This window comes from Symsagittifera roscoffensis, chromosome 1 (genome assembly GCF_963678635.1).
Source record: "Symsagittifera roscoffensis chromosome 1, txSymRosc1.1, whole genome shotgun sequence".
NCBI lineage: Eukaryota > Metazoa > Xenacoelomorpha > Acoela > Convolutidae > Symsagittifera > Symsagittifera roscoffensis.
Window position 1 is genome coordinate 11140668 of NC_087062.1, and position 21240 is coordinate 11161907.

The window sequence follows — 21240 nt, forward strand, 5'->3', positions numbered from 1 at the left end:
AAACTGGTTGCTAGCGAGGTATTTCGTTTCTGAGAACGGTAACATAGTTAATGTTCTGGCTGGCGGTTCCAAATTTAAAAAAAATGTGCCGGATGACTTATGCTTGGGCTAGATTCTTAATTCCGACCAGTTATCGCCGAAATGCTTGTAATACTTCGATATTGATATCGTCTCCGACTCGGAGTACAATTGTAAAACGTATTGTACCTTCTATCAAGTTTGATAAAATTATGATTTTTTGAAACTTCGAGACTCTGATTTCTGACCATATTCTGGGCTAACTTATGCGCGCTTTTGAACTTACATCCATGATGCTGAAAGCGTAAGGAAAAATGAGGCCACATAATCGGTCATATTGATTCTGCATAAGACTCGAATTATGCACTTAATGTTTCGTATCGACAGTCAAAAACTTATGATACAAAAAGTGAAGAGACCAGGTGAAATACAGTCGGAACTTTCAGGGGTTTGCTCTAAATTACGAGTAGTTTCGTTTTTACTCAGGGTAGCTTCGAAGTTTTGCTATTTCTAAAATGATCAGAAAAAAATATTTGGTTCGAAAAAGCGTTAGGGGAGGAAAATTTAATAGGGTCGCAATAAAATTTGCATATAGCGGGAAATTTTCAAACACGAAAAAATTGAAGTTTTTGACGTATTTTTTTAAAAAGTTAAATACAATAAAAATCTGTCGGGACATTCGGAGTTGTGCCTTGATCCGAGTCGTTTGTTATTTTTTAAGTTCAGCCCTTGAATATTTTTTGTAGTTTGAAATCCGTGCCAAACTTTTTTCTTCAATTATTTTCGAATGCTTTATTGACTTTTATGAAAAAACAAATCGAGAAAAAATTATCTTGAGTGCTATTTTGTTTATTTTGCCAAAACAAAACATTTGGAAAACTTTCACACTGTGCTACTAGCGCACAAAATTGACTAATTTTGCAGATTTTGCATGATTTAAATGCAGATAACTTACCTGAGTTTACAATTTGAAGTTGTTTATGGGAAAAATTGTTTGTATTTGACGCCTTCTCAATAGCCTGAAATGGTCGACTTGTTGGCAAGAGAGATAGAAATTTTAATGATTCACATCAATTCGAGTCTCTGGCTTCTAACTTTTCATATGAGCCCCTTTTTGTTTTAATTATAAACATGTAACGATCTTTCTAGCTTTGATTAAAACGCTAAAAATCAGCCTGCAATTTTACTTTACATAAAGATGAAATGCTCGCCCAAATATGGTTTGCAGCCGTGACGCAACTAAACCGGTTTTGCTTAATTTTATTAGTATTTATCTTTATAGTTTTTTATAAGAATTACATTTTTTGTTCTTTAGCTCTTTTTGATTAGTTTTGGCCAGTTTATGGCACTAACAACTGATGCGTTTTGATTGCATTAGCTTCAAATGATTATGAAAAGAGTCTTGCTTTTGGAATATAATTTGATTTTGAAAAATGTGGGGAGGGTGTTAGGTGAGTGAAGGTGAGAGGAGAGGGGGGGGGGGGGTTGGATGAAGAAACTGTTTATCACTTTTGCACCTGGAACAAGTTTTTCTGACGCATAAACTATGATTTACTAATAATTAGCAGTATACATAGTCAACTGACGTATCTAAATTGGTAAAAAATACAGGGAAAAAATGTTATAAAAGAAAATTGCTAGGAAAAATGATTCCAAGCAATTCATTTGATTCTACTCCAAAACTAATTCAAACTGCGTCACTTGTTTATTGTCTTCATAATCACATGTGCTGTTGGTTTAGTCGCACCTGAAATTTTAAATACCTCCAACGTTTTTTTGCAATTAATTTAGCTTATAACATTTCCTTAAATGGTGAACTTTTACTCGAGCACTGAAGTCTTAGGGTCCTGCGAATTATTCTCTCCAACCCCTTTGTTTCTACCTAAGGAAATGTTTCCATCCCCATAAAGGGATTCGACCCCCTGCCGACCCAAAGGGTCCCCACTTTGAACTATTTTGAGATATCCAATTTGGCTGACGGACCCTAAAGTTTTTCAAAAGGCGCCTTAGGCGCCAATATATACTTATTTTAAGGGGGGAGCGCGAGCTGAAAAAACTCGATTTTTTGGTAAAAATTTCCAAAAAGTGCCTAAAAACGCTTTTTGGCCTGTTTTTTCTAAATGTTGCCTGCGGCGCAGAAATTTTTGCCAAAAAAGGGACTTTTCAGTGCTTTGAGACAGCTTGGAAAACCAATATGGTCGACCTAAAAAAATAAAAAGTCGACAAAATTTCAAAATTTTTTTGAAAAACCGCCCCCCCTCGAGAAAATCCTAGATCAGCCCCTGGTTTTGATTAATTTAAATGACTGTTTGTGGCAGATTTGTAGAAAAAAACTATCTGAAATGTCCCGAAAAAACGAATTTTCAAGTTTTTTGACCTGTCTCTTATTTTTTGCGCGAGTTAAAGGATGAGGAATAAATTCAAAATTTTAAGAGTAAATTGTATCCAAAATTTGTTCGAGTAGTTGTTTTTGTTGCCTTTAAAACAAAACACTTTTTAATTTTTTCAGGTAGTTCTTGCTTTAAACCTATTCGTATCAAATAAAAATGCAGAAAATTCTCATTTTAAGGCTATCTGAAGCAAAAATTAGATAAAAAGTTAAGATTAAATTTTCAAATTATCAAGACTGCTCGTATCAGGGCAAAGCCCTGAATGTTCCGACTGCCTTTTAAGGTTTATGGAGCAGTAATAACACAAATATCATTAACAAATTAAATTTTAAAAAAATGAAAAAAAATTCTAAATCCATAAAAATCATCCCCCCACACGCCATACAAACTACAAAAGAATAGATTTCGCTCCTTGTAACAAATCATTCATGGCAAATAAGCTTCTTTCAACCAATTCGGAGCGATTTCTAAGACTGATTAAATCTCCGCATACGCGTTAATAGCGCGAAATATATCGCGCGTTAATTGTCCCAAATTGGCCAAAATGGCAATCTTTAAACCCTCATAACTTTACAAAAAATGATCACAGGTGAATTACCTTTTCAACCTTAAGCTCAAAACAACAATACCTTTTGAATGATATAAAAAAATTCCGTCAAAAATGGCTAGTTAAAAAGTCGAAAACAATCTAAGTACGAGTAATTTTACTGCTAAAATCGGTTGGGTAAGACAGTGCCGAAGTAAGAGAGTGCCGAAAACAAAAATTTGTTAAAGAGTGCCGAAAATGAAAGAAACTGACTTATTTGTCGTGAACTAATTGAGAAAAGAAAAGAAAGTTTTGTTTGCTCATCGATTTTGGCGCCAAAATTGAGTCTGAACAATTTGAAAAAAAGACTGCCGAAAATGAAAGAAACTGACTTATTTGTCGTGAACTAATTGAGAAAAGAAAAGAAAGTTTTGTTTGCTCATCGATTTTGGCGCCAAAATTGAGTCTGAACAAGTTTCAAGTGTCATTATTAATTTTCCCGCCAAAAGCTAGCCTCTTAAATTGCGTTCCAATATTTCCCGCCTTTTTCGGCACTCTCTAACTTCGGCACTGTCTAACGCCCCCCTAAAATCTTAAAGGAGAATTGTGTGAACCTGATTTGAAATAACGTGAACCTTTTTCTGGACTGTAAAAGCTCTAAACTAAGTAAGAATTCTGTTAAAATTGACTAGCCATTAACGCATAAGCAGAGAACTAATCCGTCTATAAAATAGTTCTAAATTAAATAGAGAATTCCCATTTGGTATATTTCATATCTGTACTTTACATAGGGAGTGGTGGAATGGTTTTTGAAAACAAACTTTTAGTTTATAAATTTTTTGTTGTAAGTTTCATCAATTCTGTTAACAGCTAAAACTGCTTCAAATAGATTAAAAGACAGTCGGAAAATTCAAGATTTGTCTTGATTCGAGAAATCTTGCTCACTTTCTCATTCATTGAATGCGCCATTTCCAAAGAGCGATTTAAACTGCGGTCTAACTCGTGTATTTTTTTCTTCCAAGCTTAAAAAATGATCAAGCCACGCGGATTTCAACTCTTAATATTTCACTGAACTTAATTTTCTCGGCAATACTAAACAATCATGGCAAATTATTTTTGCTCTGGAACGCTAAACAAATTATTTTTGCTCTGGATTGAAATGTCTTATTTTTGTTTCGCCAATGTAACTGTTTTTGTCTCCAAGTTTAATTTAAGGATCCAGAAATTGCACATCAACAACTGGAAAAGACGATAGATTGGAAATAATTGTTCCGAACATTGAATATGTATTCGGGTGTGTTTTAGTTCTTGTTTGCTTTTTGTTCTCCAAGCAAAATCAGGTACCACAAATAATGATCGTACTGGGTTCAGTGATATATCGTATTGAAGCCCTTTCAGTCGTGATTCCACGGACTTCAAAAAATTTCAAATTTTTTTTCGCGGTGTCGAGAAAAACCACTGAAATTTTTCATCTAATTTCGAGTGAGTGAGGCTTACATTAGCTTATTTATGTTTAATTTAAGCCTTGAAAACTTACATTTACTCAAAGGAAGTTAATTTTTGGAGTTATTAGCTGAAGAATTTTAAATTCAGAATTTTTAAATTTTTTAGCTTCAGAATATCAAAAGCTTCAAAAAACTTTTTTGTTTGTGTTTCTTGCTATTTGTCCTTTTTTTTTTCCAATTTGCATATTTTACTTGACTGACTGCTCTTTTTTTTGCTCAGGTTGTTTTATCAAACCAAGCCGAAAAGCAACGACACTAATTGGAAAAATAATTTGGCTGTAATTTTTTTAAGTGTTTTGTTTTGCTTACACAATTAAATTGAACATCATCATAAATCGTTCGTTTCTCATCTGGCTCCATGTATTGAAAACTTGTAACACGAGAAAGACGTTGGCGCTGAGCAACGATGGAAACTCTTCAATTGTTTTAAAACTAGGAAAGAAAACCTAAACATGGCACATATTGCGAAGCGTTTGCAATGAACCCTAGAAACGTTTGTCAATGACAGCAAGAAGAAACAAGACTGCTCGTATCAGGGCGAAGCCCTGAAAATTCCGACTGCCGTTTGAGGTTTCATGAGCAGTAATAACAGAAAAAAATTAAACATAATAAATTAAAAGGAAAATTTTTTTTCTTAAATTTGAAATTTTTCTAATGAAAATCATCCCCCCACACGCCATATAAAGTACAAAAAGATATTTTTCGCTCCTATTATTATATCATTTATGGCATATAAGCTTTCTTGAACCATCTTGGAACGATTTCTAGGGCGGATTAAATCTCCGCTTACGCTTTAATAGCGCGAAATATATAGAGCGTTAATTGTCCCAAATTGACCAAAATGGTTATCTTTAAACCCCATAATTTCACGAAAAGTGTGCACAGGTGAAGAAATTTTTCAAATTTAAGCTCAAGACACCAAAAACTCTCGAATGATATAAAAAAAATTCCGTCAAAAATGGCTATTTAAAAAGTCGAAATTTGTCTGAAGAAAAAAAAACCACCCCGAGCACAAATATTCCGTTACTTTCGTATCGAAAGTCGGAACAATAAAACGGACTAGTTTGTCAAAACAAACTAACTACGAGTAAATTTACTGCTAAAATCTTAAAGAAGAATTGTGTGAACCTGATTTGAAATAACGTGAACCTTTTTCTGGACTGTAAAACCTCTAAACTAAGTAAGAACTCTGTTAAAATTGACTAGCCATTAACGCATAAGCAGAGAAATAATCCGTCTATCAAATAGTTCTAAATTAAATAGAGAATTCCCATTTGGTATATTTAATATCTCTACTTTAAATAGGGAACGGTTGAATGGTTTTTGAAAACAAACTTTTAGTTTTTAAAAATTTTTTTGTAAGTTTCATCTATTCTGTTAACAGCTAAAACTGCTTCAAATAGATTAAAAGACAGTCGGAAAATTCAAGACTTTGTCTTGATTCGAGAAATCTTGCTCACTTTCTCATTCATTGTACGCGCCATTTCCAAAGAACGTTTTAATCTGCGGTCTAACTCGTGTATTTTTTTCCTCAAAGCTTAAAAAATGATCAAGCCACGCGGATTTCAACTCTTAATATTTAATTGAATTTAATTTTCTTGGCAATACTAAACAATCAGGGCAAATTATTTTTGCTCTGGAACGCTAAACAAATTATTTTTGCTCTGGGTTGAAATGTCTTATTTTTGTTTCGCCAATGTAACTGTTTTTGTCTCCAAGTTTAATTTAAGGATCCAGAAATTGCACATCAACAACTGGAAAAGACGATAGATTGGAAATGATTGTTCCGACCATTGAATATGTATTCGGGTGTGTTTTAGTTCTTGTTTGCTTTTTGTTTTCCAAGCAAAATTAGATACCACAAATAATGATTGGACTGGGTTCTGTGGTATATCGTATTGAAGCCCTTTCAGTCGTGATACGAACCACATTATTACATTTCCAAAAAATTCTCCCAGTAAAAACCGTTTCGAAATTTTTTTTCTCTCAATTCGAGCGAATAAAGCAAGCGAGCAGGCTTTTTTTGTTTTCCACGCAATCTCAGCTACCAAAATATATCGTCGGACTGAGTTGAGTAATATATCATATTAAAGCCTTTTCAGTCGTGATTCCAACGACATCAAAAAATTTCAAATGTTTTTTTTCGCGGTGTCGAGAAATACCACTGAAATTTTTCATCTAAATTCGAGCGGGTGAGGCTTACATTAGCTTATTTATGCTTAATTTAAGCCTTGAAAACTTACATTTACTCAAAGGAATCTAATTTTTGGAGTTATTAGCTGAAGAATTTTAAATTCAGAATTTTTAAATTTTTTAGCTTCAGAATATCAAAAGCTTCAAAAAACTTTTTTGTTTGTGTTTCTTGCTATTTGTCCCTTTTTTTTCCAATTTGCATATTTTACTTGACTGACTGCTCTTTTTTTTGCTCAGATTGTTTTATCAAACCAAGCCGAAAAGCAACGACACTAATTGGGAAAATAATTTGGCTGTAATTTTTTTAAGAATGGTCGGAACATTCTGTGCCTCTTGCACAGTAACCGGCTATCCTTGTTAGTATTTAGTGTTTTGTTTTGCTTACACAATTAAATTGATGATCATCATAAATTGTTCGTTTGTCACCTGGCTCCATGTATTGAAAATTTGTAACACGAGGAAGACGGTGGCGCTGAGCAACGATGGAAACTCTTCAATTGTTTTAAAACTAGGAAAGAAAACCTAAACATGGCACATATTGCGAAGCGTTTGCAACGAACCCTAGAATGACAGCAAGTAGAAACAAGACTGCTCGTATCAGGGCGAAGCCCTGAATATTCCGACTGCCGTTTGAGGTTTCATGAGCAGTAATAACCCAAAAAAATTAAACATAATAAAATAAAATGAAATTTTTTTTTCTAAAATTTGAAATTTTTTAAATGAAAATCATCCCCCTACACGCCATATAATGTACAAAAGATAGATTTCGCTCCTATTATTATATCAATTATGGCATATAAGCTTTCTTGAACCAATTTGGAACGATTTCTAAGGCGGATTAAATCTCCGCTTACGCGTTAATAGCGCGAAATATATCGCGCGTTAATTGTTCCAAGTCGGCCAAAATGGCAATCTTTAAACACCCATAACTTGCAAAAAATGGTCACAGGTGAAATATCTTTTCAAATTTAAGATCAGGACAACAATAGTTTTCGAATGATATTAAAAAAAATCCGTTAAAAATGGCTAGTTAAAAAGTCGAAATTTGTCTGAAGAAAAAAAAAACCCACCCCGAGCACAAATATTCCGTTACTTTCGTATCGAAAGGCGGAACAACAAAGCAACATCAGGCAAAGCTGATTGCATTATTGAAACTGTGAGACTCAACGGACGTCACCTCGGGAATCAATGTTTAAAACTGATATATGATGTAACATTTGCTATATGTTTTAAGCGTTTTCCGATAAGCTTTCAAAATTTATCCCGTTTTTGTAAAACTTGCATAAGCAAAACAAACAGTTTGCTTCAGTCGTGCCTACTTCAATCATGCTTGTTGTTTGGTTTGTCTTCAGAAAGGATTAAGCAACTGGTGTGCATAAACAAAATAAAACCAAAATAAAAAGAAATTAAATGAAAATTTTTTTATCGTGCTATTTAGTTGTAAATGTTTTGACTCTCGTAAGCGAACGTAGCGATATGTTTTTGCTATGGGTAGTTACTTTCTTCAGACCAATTTCGAATTTTTAACTAGCCATTTTGATGGACTTTTTTATATCATTCAAAAGGAGTTTTTGTCTTGAGCTTAAGTTTAAAAAGATATTTCTCCTGTGATCGTTTCTCATGTGTTTTTCGTAAAGCTACGGTGGTTCAAAGAATGCAATTTTAGTCGATTTGGGATAATGAACGCGCGATATACTTCGAGCTATTAAAGCGTAAGTGGAGATTTAATATATCTTAGGAATTGTTCCAAAATGGTTGAAGGAAGCTTATTTGCCAAACTCTCGTTGTTATTAGGAGCAAAAAATTTCACTTTGCAATTGATATGGCGTGTGGGGGATAATTTTTACAATTTATCTCACTACATTTAATTTTTTTATGTTATTACTGCTCTATAGGCCTTATCAGGCAGTCGGAACAATCAGGGCTTTGCTCTGATTTGAGCAGTCTTGTTTTAACTCTAGCTATATATGTTTGTACAAGTTATAGTTTTAGCTTATTGCACTGCCGCTATTATCTATTTGTCAGTATCGTGCTTGAAATTTTTCTACGCCGCGATTGTAAACAATCGAAGAGCAATGGTTTTAATTGCGCAAACTAATCAGCTCACGTGAAAATTGCTACGCTCTTCAATGATTAACCTGTTACAAAGCAACAAGGATTTGTCAATACAACCAAACTTTCCATGATACATTGCGTTGCCTATTTGAGCACTGAATAGGAGCATCGTTCGGTGTGTGTACGTCAGCGGATTTCAGAGGCAAGTCCTTAAACATGCTGAATTTTTTTTCGGCAAAGATCAGAAAAAAACACAAGAAACCAAAAAATTACAAAAATAATGAACAAGCTGGCCTTTTAATGTATAATTTCAAGGCTCTAAAATGGTGTTAGGTTGCGAAAATTAGTTTTTTGTTGTTCCGAACTTCGAAGAAAGCGCGGAATATTTATGCACCCCTTGTTTTTTTTTCAGTAAATTTTGACTAGTTGAGTAAACATTTTTTGACAGAGTTTTCTTATGCCATCTGAGAGCTATTGTTGTTCTAAGCTCATATTTAATCAGATATTTTACCTGTTATTGTTTTTATTTTAAGTTACGGGCGTTTGAGGATCGCTAATTTGGCCAATTTGGATCATTAAAGAGCAATATACTGGTACTTATAACACGCGTAAGAAACAAATTAATGCGTTCTAAATTAAATTGAGGCCAGCAGTCTTGTTGTTTCGAATTTCGATACAAAAGTAACGGAATATTTGTGCTCGGGGTGGGTTTTTTTCAGCAGACAAATTTCGACTTTTTAACTAGCCATTTTTGACGGAGCTTTTTTATATCATTCAAAATCATTGCTGTCTTGAGCTTAAATTTAAAAAGACATTTCACCTGTGATCAATTTTTGTAAAATTATATGGGTTTAAAGATTGGCATTTTGGCCAATTTGGGACAATTAACGCGCGATATACTTCGCGCCATTAACGCGCGATATGCTTTGCGCTATTAACGCGCAAGCGTAGATTTAATCCGTCTTAGAAATCGTTCCAAATGGGTTGAAGGAAGCTGATTCGCCATAATTGATTTGTTACTAGAAGTGAAATTTTTCACTTTGTTTTTTATATGGCGTGTGGGGGAATGATTTTCACAAAAAAAACTCAAATTTTTTTTACAAATTTTTTTTCATTTTATTTTCTTTTTTTTTTCATTTTTTTTCATGTTATTACTGCTTCATAGACCTTAAAAGGCAGTCGGAACATTCAGGGCTCCGCCCTGATTCGAGCAGTCTTGTTCGCTTTTGAGATCGTACAGAAATGTTTCGACATTTTTATTATTCTAGTTTATCCAAATGAACAAAAAAAAGTTGCAAGCCGCTTTTCAAGAGAGCCGATCACCATGCGCAATCGGAATAGCTTCCTCTCCTTTTTTGATGTCACTTTTCATTTCAAATGAAGCATTGGACCATTTCAACGTGGCATTGGCAAATAGCGCACGACGCCAGTGCAATAATTCAATGTAGCAAAAAAAAACACTGAATTAGTCGTATCAGATGTCAAATAACTGGTGGTGGTCAGTGATTGGTACAAGCCATAACAAGTCCGCGTGAACAAAAAAAAAACGCCAATCGTTTTTTGACAAAGCGGCTCATTGCACGTCAATATTTGCCTGCGAAAAAAAAATTTGTCGCTCGCTTATTGTATAGTGCTCAATTTGTTTTTGTCACAAAAGACATGATTGTTTTTAAGAAAGCTAAATGGGATCAAGATGACGCTTTAATTTCCAACTGTAAAACTTTGAAGGCAAACGCGTCTGGTGAATGTTTAAAAAACGTGTTTTCGAAGTAGTATGTACATTTTGAGATCTGAGAAAAAGCGTGACAAATTGCATCGAATGCTTAGCTATTTTGTGGCAGTGTACTCAAAGGTCTTCATTAAAGTTGCAGCCGAATGCTTAAGCCCGAAAACACATTTAACGGAACATAGTCAAAAAGAAGTCGAAGCTTACAGAAACATGAAAGTGTAACCAAATCAAACACCAAGGTCGAAATATGTTCCTGGTAGATCCAAAACATACTCAAATTTTCAATCAAACTTATTCAAACTCGAGCAAAGGAGATAGAAGCACAACAAGTGAAGTCTTCAGACTTTTCGATAAACTGGCGCTTTCAATCCTTATTAAAATTTTATCTTTTATAACCCGCATTGGAGTTCCATGAATAAAAATCGATTATAATTGAGTTTCCTTGTCAGTGTCCACAAAAGTGAAAATAAATCGATAATAATGATCAATTAAAAGTGGATTATAATATTACTATTTTTCAAGGCAACAAACTCCTTTTTTCATCTATTATAATCGATTTTTTTTTCACTTTTGTGGACACTGACAATGAAACTAAATTATAATCGATTTTTCCCACTTTACTGAGATAAGAATTTCAACGCACATTAAGTCTTTTCTACGTTTTAAATTAAAGTTGGTTACGTTGGTTACTTGTTGTTCAATTGAATTTTTTTCTACCTAACTTTGATATTTTTATTACTTTTTTATATTACTCAACATTACCCCCTCCCCTAACATATGCCCATTTAAATCACAAATAAACCTGTTTTATTGACTCTGGCAAATGGGTCGAGTTGTGATGACAACACATTTAGAACCAAAACAGCTTGGATTCATTCCAACCATTTAGAATGAAATAGATTTCATTCTGGAAAAAAAATACTTTTCTTCACTGAAAAACTAGTTAAATACATATTTCTCACAAAAACCAAAGAGTGATTCGTTTTCAGATTTTCGAAAGCTGACTTAGTAACAGCGGAACCTTCGGCTTTTCCGCAGGCTGAGCCCTACAGTCACATTTTATGAAGATTCATCAGGCAACTTTTTCCTTTGTTTTTCGTCGGTACCAAAAATCAAACGAAATCAAAGCTGATATATTTGTAAAATTGCATTGATCCGATCCCATAATTACACGCCGCTGATAATTTTTGGTATATTTAGATAATTTTCATTCTATTAGTTGTTTGCCGCCTGAAAAACAAAATACACAAACTTTGGCGATTTAAATGGATCTTTCACAGATAGGAAATATAACCGAATCCCCCTATAATAACTCTGGAACCAATTATAGTGTGGAAAACACAACCTTCTACAACGATTATGCCTATTACAACTACGACTATTTTGCATACCCGGTGTTTCTTCGCGAGTCTCTAGCAGGGATGTTCCGCAAGCGGATGTATCTCAATCTTTCTATGGTAAAATATAATATTTTTTTTTGTAGCGAGGTATTCTTAGTTAGCGCAAGGCGGCACTTGAACATGATTTTAAATATGAATAAATATGATTTTTCAATTAATGATTTTAGGACGATGAAGATTTTTAATTGATATTTTTTATCATGATTATTCTCAGCATGGTTTTGACAATCATGATTTTTACCAGGGGCGGATCTAAGATTTTCGCGAGGGGGCCGACATTCAAAAATTTTTCGAAAACTTTGTCAACTTTTTTTAATCGACCAAATTGATTTTCCGAGCCCCCCTAAAATATTAAATATACCGTTTTGGGCAAACTTTTTGCGCCGCAGGCAAAATTTTGAAAAAAAATAGGCCAACTTAGGCGTTTTTAGGCACTTTTTGGAAAATTATGACCAAAAATCGAATTTTTTCGGCGCGCGCTCCCCCCTCAAAATTAGTATATTTGCGCTGAAGTCGCCTTTTGAAAAAGTTTTAGGGTTCGTCACCATAAGTAGATATCTCAAGATAGTACTAAGGGGGCCCCTTTGCTTCATCCAGGGGGTCGAATCCTTGAAGGAGGCGTCCGACCCCACCCCTAAATCCGCCCCTGATTTTACTATGATTACAATTATTTTTAAATTATCAATACATTTTTTGATACTTTGAACCTTCACTTTTCACTTAATCTCCATTAAATCTATCTGTTTTTATAAAGGTTTCAGTTTCAAGAAAATTTGTTCTGAATATTTTTGATTTTCAGACTCAAAGAGACGAAATTCGATGAAAGACTGACCATTGGACAAAATTGTGTTTTTTCGGCGCGCGCTTCCCCCTCAATATTAGTATAACTAGGCGCCCAAGGCGCCTTTAGAAAAATTTTAGTTTCAATCAGCCAACAATGGATATATCGAAATAGAACAAAGAAGAACCCTTTGGGTCGGCAGGGGGTCGAATCCGTGAGGGAGGTGGTTGTTCCCCCCTAAACCCGCTGGTGCTTAGAAGTATCAATAAGATTAGGCTACTAGCTTACTTGTTTGGTATCGTGACAAAACTAGTTTAAATGATTGGTCCCGCCTTTTATCTAGAAAGAAGAGCCAGCACGGGATTTGAACCTACGACTTGGGGTTGGTTGCGGGTTTCTTACACGCTACACTAACTAGGCTCGTTTCGACAGCAATATAGAGAAATAAAAATGCTTACTGTTAGAATTAGCCCCATACTGTACCTCGGTTTTTATTAAGGACCACAGCACTTTATTCCGATAGTGCTCTACGGCATTTTTTTCGACTCTAGCAATAACTATCTCTAATAAAACTTGGGCTTAATTTTGAGTTTGGCGAGAAGTTAGCAAGTAGTTTAAAGTAAGCTAAATTTTCAAATGCGGCATGATTTAGTGTTTAACTCAGGTTTTGAATTAAAAGCTCTGCGGCAGAGAGACAAATGTTTTAAGACTAAGCCACAGATTCAGATGGGTTTTTTTCAAAAACAAACCAAACTTCTCGTATCAGGGCAAATCCCCGACTGCCTTTTAAGGTCTATGAAGCAGTGGTAACATGAAAAAAAAATGTAATGAAATAAAATGAAGTTTTTTTTTCGTAAAAACTCAATATTTTTGTGAAAATCAACCTCCCAAACGCCGTTTAATGTATGAAGTGATAAAATTTGCTTCTAGTAACCAGGAAATTATGGCGAATACGCTTCTTTTATCCAATTTGGAACAATTTCTAAAACATATATAATATCCGCTTACGCGTTAATTGTCCGAAATTGATGAAAATGGCAATCTTGAAACCCCCATAAGATTACGAAACATTGATCACAGGTGAAAATTTTTTTCAAAATTAAGCTCAGAACAACAATGTATTTTGAATGATAAAAAAATTTATGTGAAAATTGGCTTGTTAAAAATTCGAAACTTGTCTGAAGAAAAAAACCAGTCCGAGCACAAAAAAATTCCGTTATTTTTGCTGCAAAAGTTAGAGTAACAAGACTGCTCGCATTAAGGCGAAGCCCTGAAAACTTCGAGTGCCTTTTAAGGTCTATGGAGCAGTATTAACATGAAAAAATCAAATGTAATGAAATAAAATTAATTTTTTTAAATTTCAGTTGTTTTGTTTTATTTAAATATTGATAATTTTTACAATATTGTGTACTGCTTGCCATTTTTATACGATTGAATAATGTGAACCTTGTTAAAAATTGATGCAACAACAGCTCACATTAGGTATTTTTTCTTCTTTTTTTAAAAAAAAAAAGCGAATCCGTTCTTCCTTAGATTATTTGATTTTATTTTCGCTGGGGATAGCTCGTAAAACATTTGCTCTTGGCTAAATATATATTTAAACTTGTTGCCCCGCGTAAGTTGTTAGTCTCTTGAAACTATATCAGGCTCAATTATTCCAAAACATAAAAAAAATGCTCTAAATGGTAGATACGATCAGTCCAAATTTTTTTTTGCTACTTAAATAAATTTTTCTTCTATATGACCCTGATACTTTTTTGCAGGTACTGCCTCAGCTTCTAACGGTGCTGATAAATGCCTATGTGATTGGATGCTTCGCTGCACTTGAAGAACTGAGGCGAGGAGAGTACTTTCTGGTGTTCTACCAATCCTTCTTTGACTTCCTCTGTAGCATCATTGGCCTCGCGTACAATTCAATTGTCCTCTTGTATTTTCAAGACCAGTACTGTATTCACAGGCGTTTTCTATCTTGGATGGTTAGTATAAATTTTGAGTCGGCTTACTGCGCCCGAATAGGTCAATATCAAAATTTGGAAACCATAGAAAGGGCAAAGCTTTTATCGTATTGGTTGAAACTTAATGTGTTGCTGTTGAATAAACTGAAAAATTAATTCCTGTATTTGGAGGAGCGGTTTTCAGGGAGGGTTATTATGCTTGAAGGACCGAATCCTTGAAAAATTTCAACCAATCAAAATCGCTAAGCGTTTCTATAGGCTAAACACTTCCTCACAAAATCGAAGTCAATATAAACAGAAAATGTTTTAAATCAGTGGAAAATAATCAAAAAAATTTTAAATTGCGGGTTACAACTTCATTACTATTCAGATAATCATCAAGATTATTGAGTTCAAAATGATAGGAATTTTTCAGTCTTGAAATCTCATCTGCTTATTATCTAATCGGTCAATACTAATACTAATGGCCTGGGTTTATTTTCTTACTTTGAGATTTTCGCGATTTACTTTGAGATTTCGAATACTCAATTCTGATTGGCTGAAAGCAAGCTAAAATTAATTTCAAGTATTCGGTCCCTCAAGCATGAGGGATGCCACCCCGGTTTTTTAGCAGACCGATTTTTCAGCATAAAAAAAGAAATTTAGGTTTGTAGATAACTTTGAGTGACAGCTTTGTAGAGGCAGCACAAATTGACACATAATTGACTGAGTGAGGTAAAATGGCGAGTAATCTGAGTTGATTTTCCCTAAATAAGACAATTATCTCACAGTATGTCAACAAAGTTCTAAGCAAAACTCACTAGATAAACGGCAAACACTGATTCAAGCGCAGTATTATTCTCGTGCCGCTTGTAAGTGCAGCATAGCGAATCGGAGCAAGCGTATTCTACATGCCAATGCTGCGTTTGAAGTATGTCTGTTTAATTTTTATTAATCTGCTAAAAGAACCGGTCTGCTAAAAAAACTCAGCCCACTGCCGAGTGCTATCTCAAATGCGCCAGTCGTCTGAAGAGTATATCGGGGACTATTCTCATGGACGAATGACCAAATTGGCAAAAAACTCATGGGCAAAGGCCAAAAACAAAAAGTCAAAAATCAATTATGAATAAAATGAATCAATTGGCGTTCAACTAAAAAGAATTAAATGCAGCAAAATTTTGCGGCCTTTAAACAAAACCCTTGAAATATGAAATTTGTTTCAATTTGCCGGAGGTTAGTGACAATTTTAAAGCTGCATATTTCTGCCGTTCCTCTATTCGGCTAATATTAATATTAAGTCTCTGAAAAAGCTAACTTTCTATGAGATTTTCGAACTTTTTTCCAAATTTTGGAATACTGAAATCTGATTGGCTGATTTTAATTTTGGCCCATTCGGTCCATCGCCTATCATGGAATCTACCGAGTACATTGTCTGTTTTTCACGCTAGCTATTCTCGGCTGGATTGATTTGTGCAAATTTTTATCCAATACTGATCATAACCAACGATTAATGTTGGAGCTCAATTTAATTCTAGATATTCGTACAGTAGTCTGAATAAAGAACAGTCAAAATATTTATAGTTATGAAACATGAATGGTTATTTATAATTACTTAAGAATCATAATAACAGTTATACAGCTTGAAGCGAATAAAAAGTCAAGCTTCAATGGGCCGTCTCCATTGAGGATTTACTAAAAAAAAGTAAATAAAAAAAATTCAAGGATTTTGTGTATACGTCGATGTGTATTTTCTTCATTTTGTTTTGAACTGGGTTCGAAAAAGTTCTTGCAGTCTTTTGTAGCAATGGCATTTTTGGTTGTTTTTGTGTCGAGTTGATTTGCAGTAGTTTTGGGTCTTATGCACTAAATCAAAATCTTTATATCTTTTAGCTAAAACTAATGCGGCAGAATGTGATTGGCTAATATTAGCCAATCAAATTCAAGCAACATGATCAGGCATGTCAATCAACTGTTCCAGCAGAAAAAAAATATTAGCCGAAGTAATTGAGAAAATGAATCTTAGTCAAATAATAAAACTAATTTCATGTTTTTTTGTGTAATTATACCCAATGAAAAAAGTTCAGTAAAATGGCTTCAACGCGAAAAAAATTTCTTTCGTTTTTGTCATTTAGGCTAATAAATTTATCTGATTTAAATTTTGAATAAAATGCCATACAATGTTGTTTGCATTTGATTGGCTAATGAACCAATCAGATTCAACCATCTATTGACTTAAGATCAAGATGAAAAAATACTTATTTTGGGCCGTTTTATGCATAAGACCCGTAGTTTTTGATGGGTGACGATTCAATAGCAAGATAGCGCCATAAGTAATGGATTCGCACAATTTTCCTAAAAAACGTAGATCGGAAAAGGAAAACAGTGCTCGGGATATTACCGAGCAAATCCGTACTCAGGTAGAGAAACTTTTACGGTTGCATCAGGAGACAGGATCGACATTTTTTTGTCAATATTTTTTTGCTCAGTTTTTTTTTCCTGTTAAGCTTGTGAATAGCTAAACTAACTGCTAAAAACTAATGGATAAAGCCGTTTTAAAAGGTTGAATTAGAATTAGTTACGAATGATTAGTTGCATTGAATAAAAGTTGAGAGCTGTAATCTTTCAACAGTATCAAAAGAGTGGTCTTTTTAGTTACTTCAAGAATGGTGGTTGGCGGGAGACCTGTCCCGACCTTGACCTTTAGTGATATCAAACATACATATAATGGACGGCTCAATATGACCTTGACTGCCGTACCATATTTCCCCCCTTCTAAATTTTGTAATACTTCGATTTGACAAACTAAGTAAAAGCACTAGTGGTATGTTTAACAGAATAGTTTCAGAGTTTCAGTTTTCAGTTTTCTCAACAGTTTCTCGACTACTCTTTTTTTACAGATCTTTTAAAACTCTCATGATTTATGAAACTCTCATGAAACTCTCATGATTTATGTTTTCTACGTTAGGTGGAGTTTTGGGTGAAGGGTCGCTTGCTTGGTCCTGAGAGATTTCCTTCAACGCGTGTCTGACCGGGCTTCCATAATACCATGTTTTTTTCTTCGGTCTTCTCAACAATCTCGAGGAATTTGAAATTGAATCGTCATCTACATCGTCTGTATCTGGGGAAGGTGTCTTTTTCTGCTTTTTCTGTTTGGCTGTGTTGAGGCTGAGGCTGTTGGTTAATTTGAGGGCTCTGGTCGTCACCCTCCGACGAAATCGGGATCCATTCTTGAGCATTTGGAAAAACATGTTTCGGCTTTGAACTCGAAGGTGCTTCTGCGGGTGATTTCGACGTCAGATTTTGCGTTTGCGGGACGGTTGTACCTCCCGATCTTTTTGGGCTGTGATGAAGTGGATCTTTTACCTCTTCTATAATATGTCGAGTTCCGGAGGTGGGTTGAATTTCTGTCGTAGGTTGATGAAATTTAGTCCCAACGCGGACTGGTGGTCCCATCAGTGGTGTGGCAGGGGATGACATGGCGATTGGGGTTATAGTTACCCCTGCCGAACTTGATGACGACAGAGTTTGGTCCACGATCGGATTATTTGGCTTCGGTTCTGCTCCTGAAAAGGTGGATTGCTCTGTTGTGAATCTCCCCTCGGTCAACTTTGGGGCAATTTTCCTAAACCTGGCTGGCAGTTTTGAGGGTGGCAGTAAAACAGATGTCTTTGCGGACAACCTTTTTACTTATGGTGACAGTGGGGCTAGATCGTCCTCTGAGGTCGTTGTTGTGCTGTCCTATATTCTGGGTCTCTTGGTCCTATTCTGTCCGGCTTGTTTTGTTGAACTTTGTTTGCCTGAAAGATAATCGTTTTTCAACCTAAGAGCCAAATGGTTTTTCCGGATAACTTTGCCCGATGCTGTCGTATAAGTGTTTTCCGAAAACTTTACAATGTGTTCATTGAAAGGTCTAAATAACTCCTTGCCGTATCTCCTGTCCAGAATTGTACGAAATACCTCTACTTTAGACAGATGCAAAAGTAATAAATTACGCGTATTACTCTGCGATTTCGAATTTGTCAGTTTCGGAATGTCGGCTCTAAATTTCAACGTTCCCGATGTGAGATTTCTACTGAGTGATGCGGCCAATATCTGATTCCTGTCCGTCAACGTCTTCAAGGCTCCTGCTCCCTGTTTTTGCGTCAATGATCTCCTCAGCGTGATCCATTCATTACCTGACTTAGCCAACTTTTCCAGTGCTTGATAGTATAGTGTCTTGGAGATTGACGTGGTGGGGCCTCGAAATCTGGGCGTGATATCTGGGCTACTAGACCCTTTCTTCACGATCTTCACTCTAGTTCTGCTGTCACAGTTCTTCCTTCTTTTTCCGCGGTTTGCACGTCCCTTTCTAAGCTCCTGGAGTCTAAATTTATTTTGGATTTTCGGACATTAATGACCATTCGGAATTAGGTTTTCTTCTGACCTGCAGCTCGAAAGGCGAAGAATTTGTAACACTGTTTCTATTAATTCTTATGTCCTCTATAATGGTTTTTAATGCAAACTCAATACTTTCGGAGTTTTTCTCCAGTTGCATAACTCCTAATTTCCTTTTGATGGTCTGAATGGTTCTTTCAACTAGGCCATATCCTAGGTGGCCGCCTAATGGGCAGAAAATATATTTAATACCCTTAGAAACGCAAAAAGATTTGACTGCATTGTTTTTAAAACCTGAATATTGGTTTGTCCTCATCGATTGAGGTCTGACTGGGAGACTTCGCCCACCAAAGACCTGTTTGGTCTAACTTGTGTAATCCGCACCCTCAACTGGGACTGCAAATCTAAGCCTAACATACAACGCGTACAATTTTCCGATATGAGGAATTTGGCGGACTTCAAGTGCCAACCCAAAGATGATACATATACTATCAGAGTGCCCATCAATTCAATTCTTTTCCTGTTATAGTCCACATACACCGTGTCTATTGGACATTCCTTCTCACTGAATACTTTTGCTGAAGGTACTGATTTCACAATGTAATCTGCTGTCCTTTTATTTACAAAGGAAGCAGGGCTCCCGGTATCTACTGTAGCTTTGAAAAATGTTTTGCCACAACGAAGTGTGATCTGAATACAACGTAATTTACCCGTAGCTGCATTGACAACTTCCAACTTCTTCACGGATTCGACCATAGGTCTGGTCTCTTCTACCGCCAGAACTGCAATTTTTGATTCGCTATCAGACGTGATGAAATTACAGTTTTCCTCAGTAGTCTCGTCCGACTCGACTTCTACATTCGCTACGTTTTTGGAATTACAACATTTGGCAAAATGACCCTTCTTACTTCATTTCCGACAAATTACATTAGCAGATAGCAGAAAACTTGTTTATGATTAGCAGAAAACTTGTTTCCAAAAAAATAACAAAGTTTCGCTTTCTCCATATTAGAGTTTCCTCTCGATTTGTTATTTGATTGAGCCCGATTGGTCCTACTCAATAGTGATATAGTCCTTTAGGAATTTCAAGATCTTTTTGGCACCTGTTGTTCTGGTTAACATAACTGAAGGGTATTTAGACTAGCGGTCGATAGCGACCAGAATGAAAATTTGGCCCCTGCTTCATCCAAGAGAGGTCCTGCATAGTCTAATTGAATTTCTTGGTTAGGTCCGTTCAATAATGGAAGAGGCTTCGACGAGTTAAACTTGTTAATAGGTTTCAAGTTCTTACCAAATAAAGTACATTCCTTTACCTTGCACATTCTGACTATATCTCGTTTGATTCTTGGCCATCATATGTACCGCGCTGCGTCTATCATGGATTCCTGGCCCGGATGAGATCTGTGTAGTCTCGATGAGACTGCCTTTTGCAAGTGGGAGGGGATGGCGATGCGATCGTCAATGATGATGCAGCCGTCGACAACTGCTGCTGCATTCCAGACGACTTGATGTATGGGTCTATTCTCAAAAATCCCTCGAAGTCTCTGCTAAGTATCGCGTGTTTCATAAGGCGAAAAGTTGGGTCCTCATCGACCAACTCTGACAGAATGTCCGCGTCGAGAATGCCCGTTAAACCTGGGAGTGAATTCCTGTCGTCTGCCACAATTTTCTTTGGTTGAGCGGCGTTTATCTTGTTGACTTGGGTCTTCTTCTTCCTCTGGATGGCTGCAAGTTTTCCCTTTTTCGATCTCAGATTTGCTAGAATTTGGGCGTTTTTGAATTTCAATTGAGTTCTCTTTTTCTTTTTCTGTGTTGGTTTTCTCCACGTGAGTTTCTTTCTCCTTGTTGCCCCTGCCCTTCTCATGGATCTTGTTCTGGCGATGAGGTTATCTGGTATGGGCGCTACTTCGTTTAATACGCGTTCAAGTCTGTCGTTCGTTTAGACTTCTTTTGGTACATAAGACCACATATCTGAATAAAATATGAATTGGTTAGAACTCGGTCGGATTGATTTGTTTTGCTGGTTTTTATTTGTTGTTTACGATGGCAGAGAATTGCCAGAAATGTCATGAGATTTGGACGAGTTTTTTGCTGACTTAACACCTGCTACTGATTGGCCGAGAGAATTGGCGGGAAAACGCATGTAATGTCGCCCTCTAGCGGTTGTGCATAAATTACATTGGAGTGATTTGATTGGTTGATAGAGTGATTATCATCAAATATTTGCATAGTTGCCTCTATTTTGGATGTAAAGTACGTACATGATCGGTCACCCTCTACCGTTCGTGCATAAATTAGGTTAGGGCAATCTGAGTGATTGATCGGATCTAGCAAA

At 35.7% G+C, this 21240-nt stretch overlaps 2 protein-coding genes across 3 annotated transcripts in view; one reads left to right on the forward strand and one right to left on the reverse strand.

Moving 5' to 3' along the window:
• LOC134854740 (uncharacterized) overlaps positions 1-1201 on the reverse strand; it is a 6115-nt gene extending 4914 nt beyond the window's left edge. The window contains exon 1 of the mRNA XM_063871101.1: positions 974-1201. The gene's annotated coding sequence lies outside the window, so the exon portion shown is untranslated. The remainder of the gene's footprint in view (positions 1-973) is intronic.
• A 10374-nt stretch (positions 1202-11575) lies between these two features.
• Positions 11576-21240, forward strand: part of LOC134854506 (uncharacterized) — a 77439-nt gene continuing 67774 nt past the window's right edge. For both annotated transcript variants that reach the window (XM_063870798.1, XM_063870788.1), the window contains exons 1-2: positions 11576-11873; positions 14361-14573. In XM_063870798.1, coding sequence (XP_063726868.1) covers positions 11682-11873; positions 14361-14573 — 405 coding nt within the window. In that variant the 5' untranslated portion in view covers positions 11576-11681. The remainder of the gene's footprint in view (positions 11874-14360; positions 14574-21240) is intronic.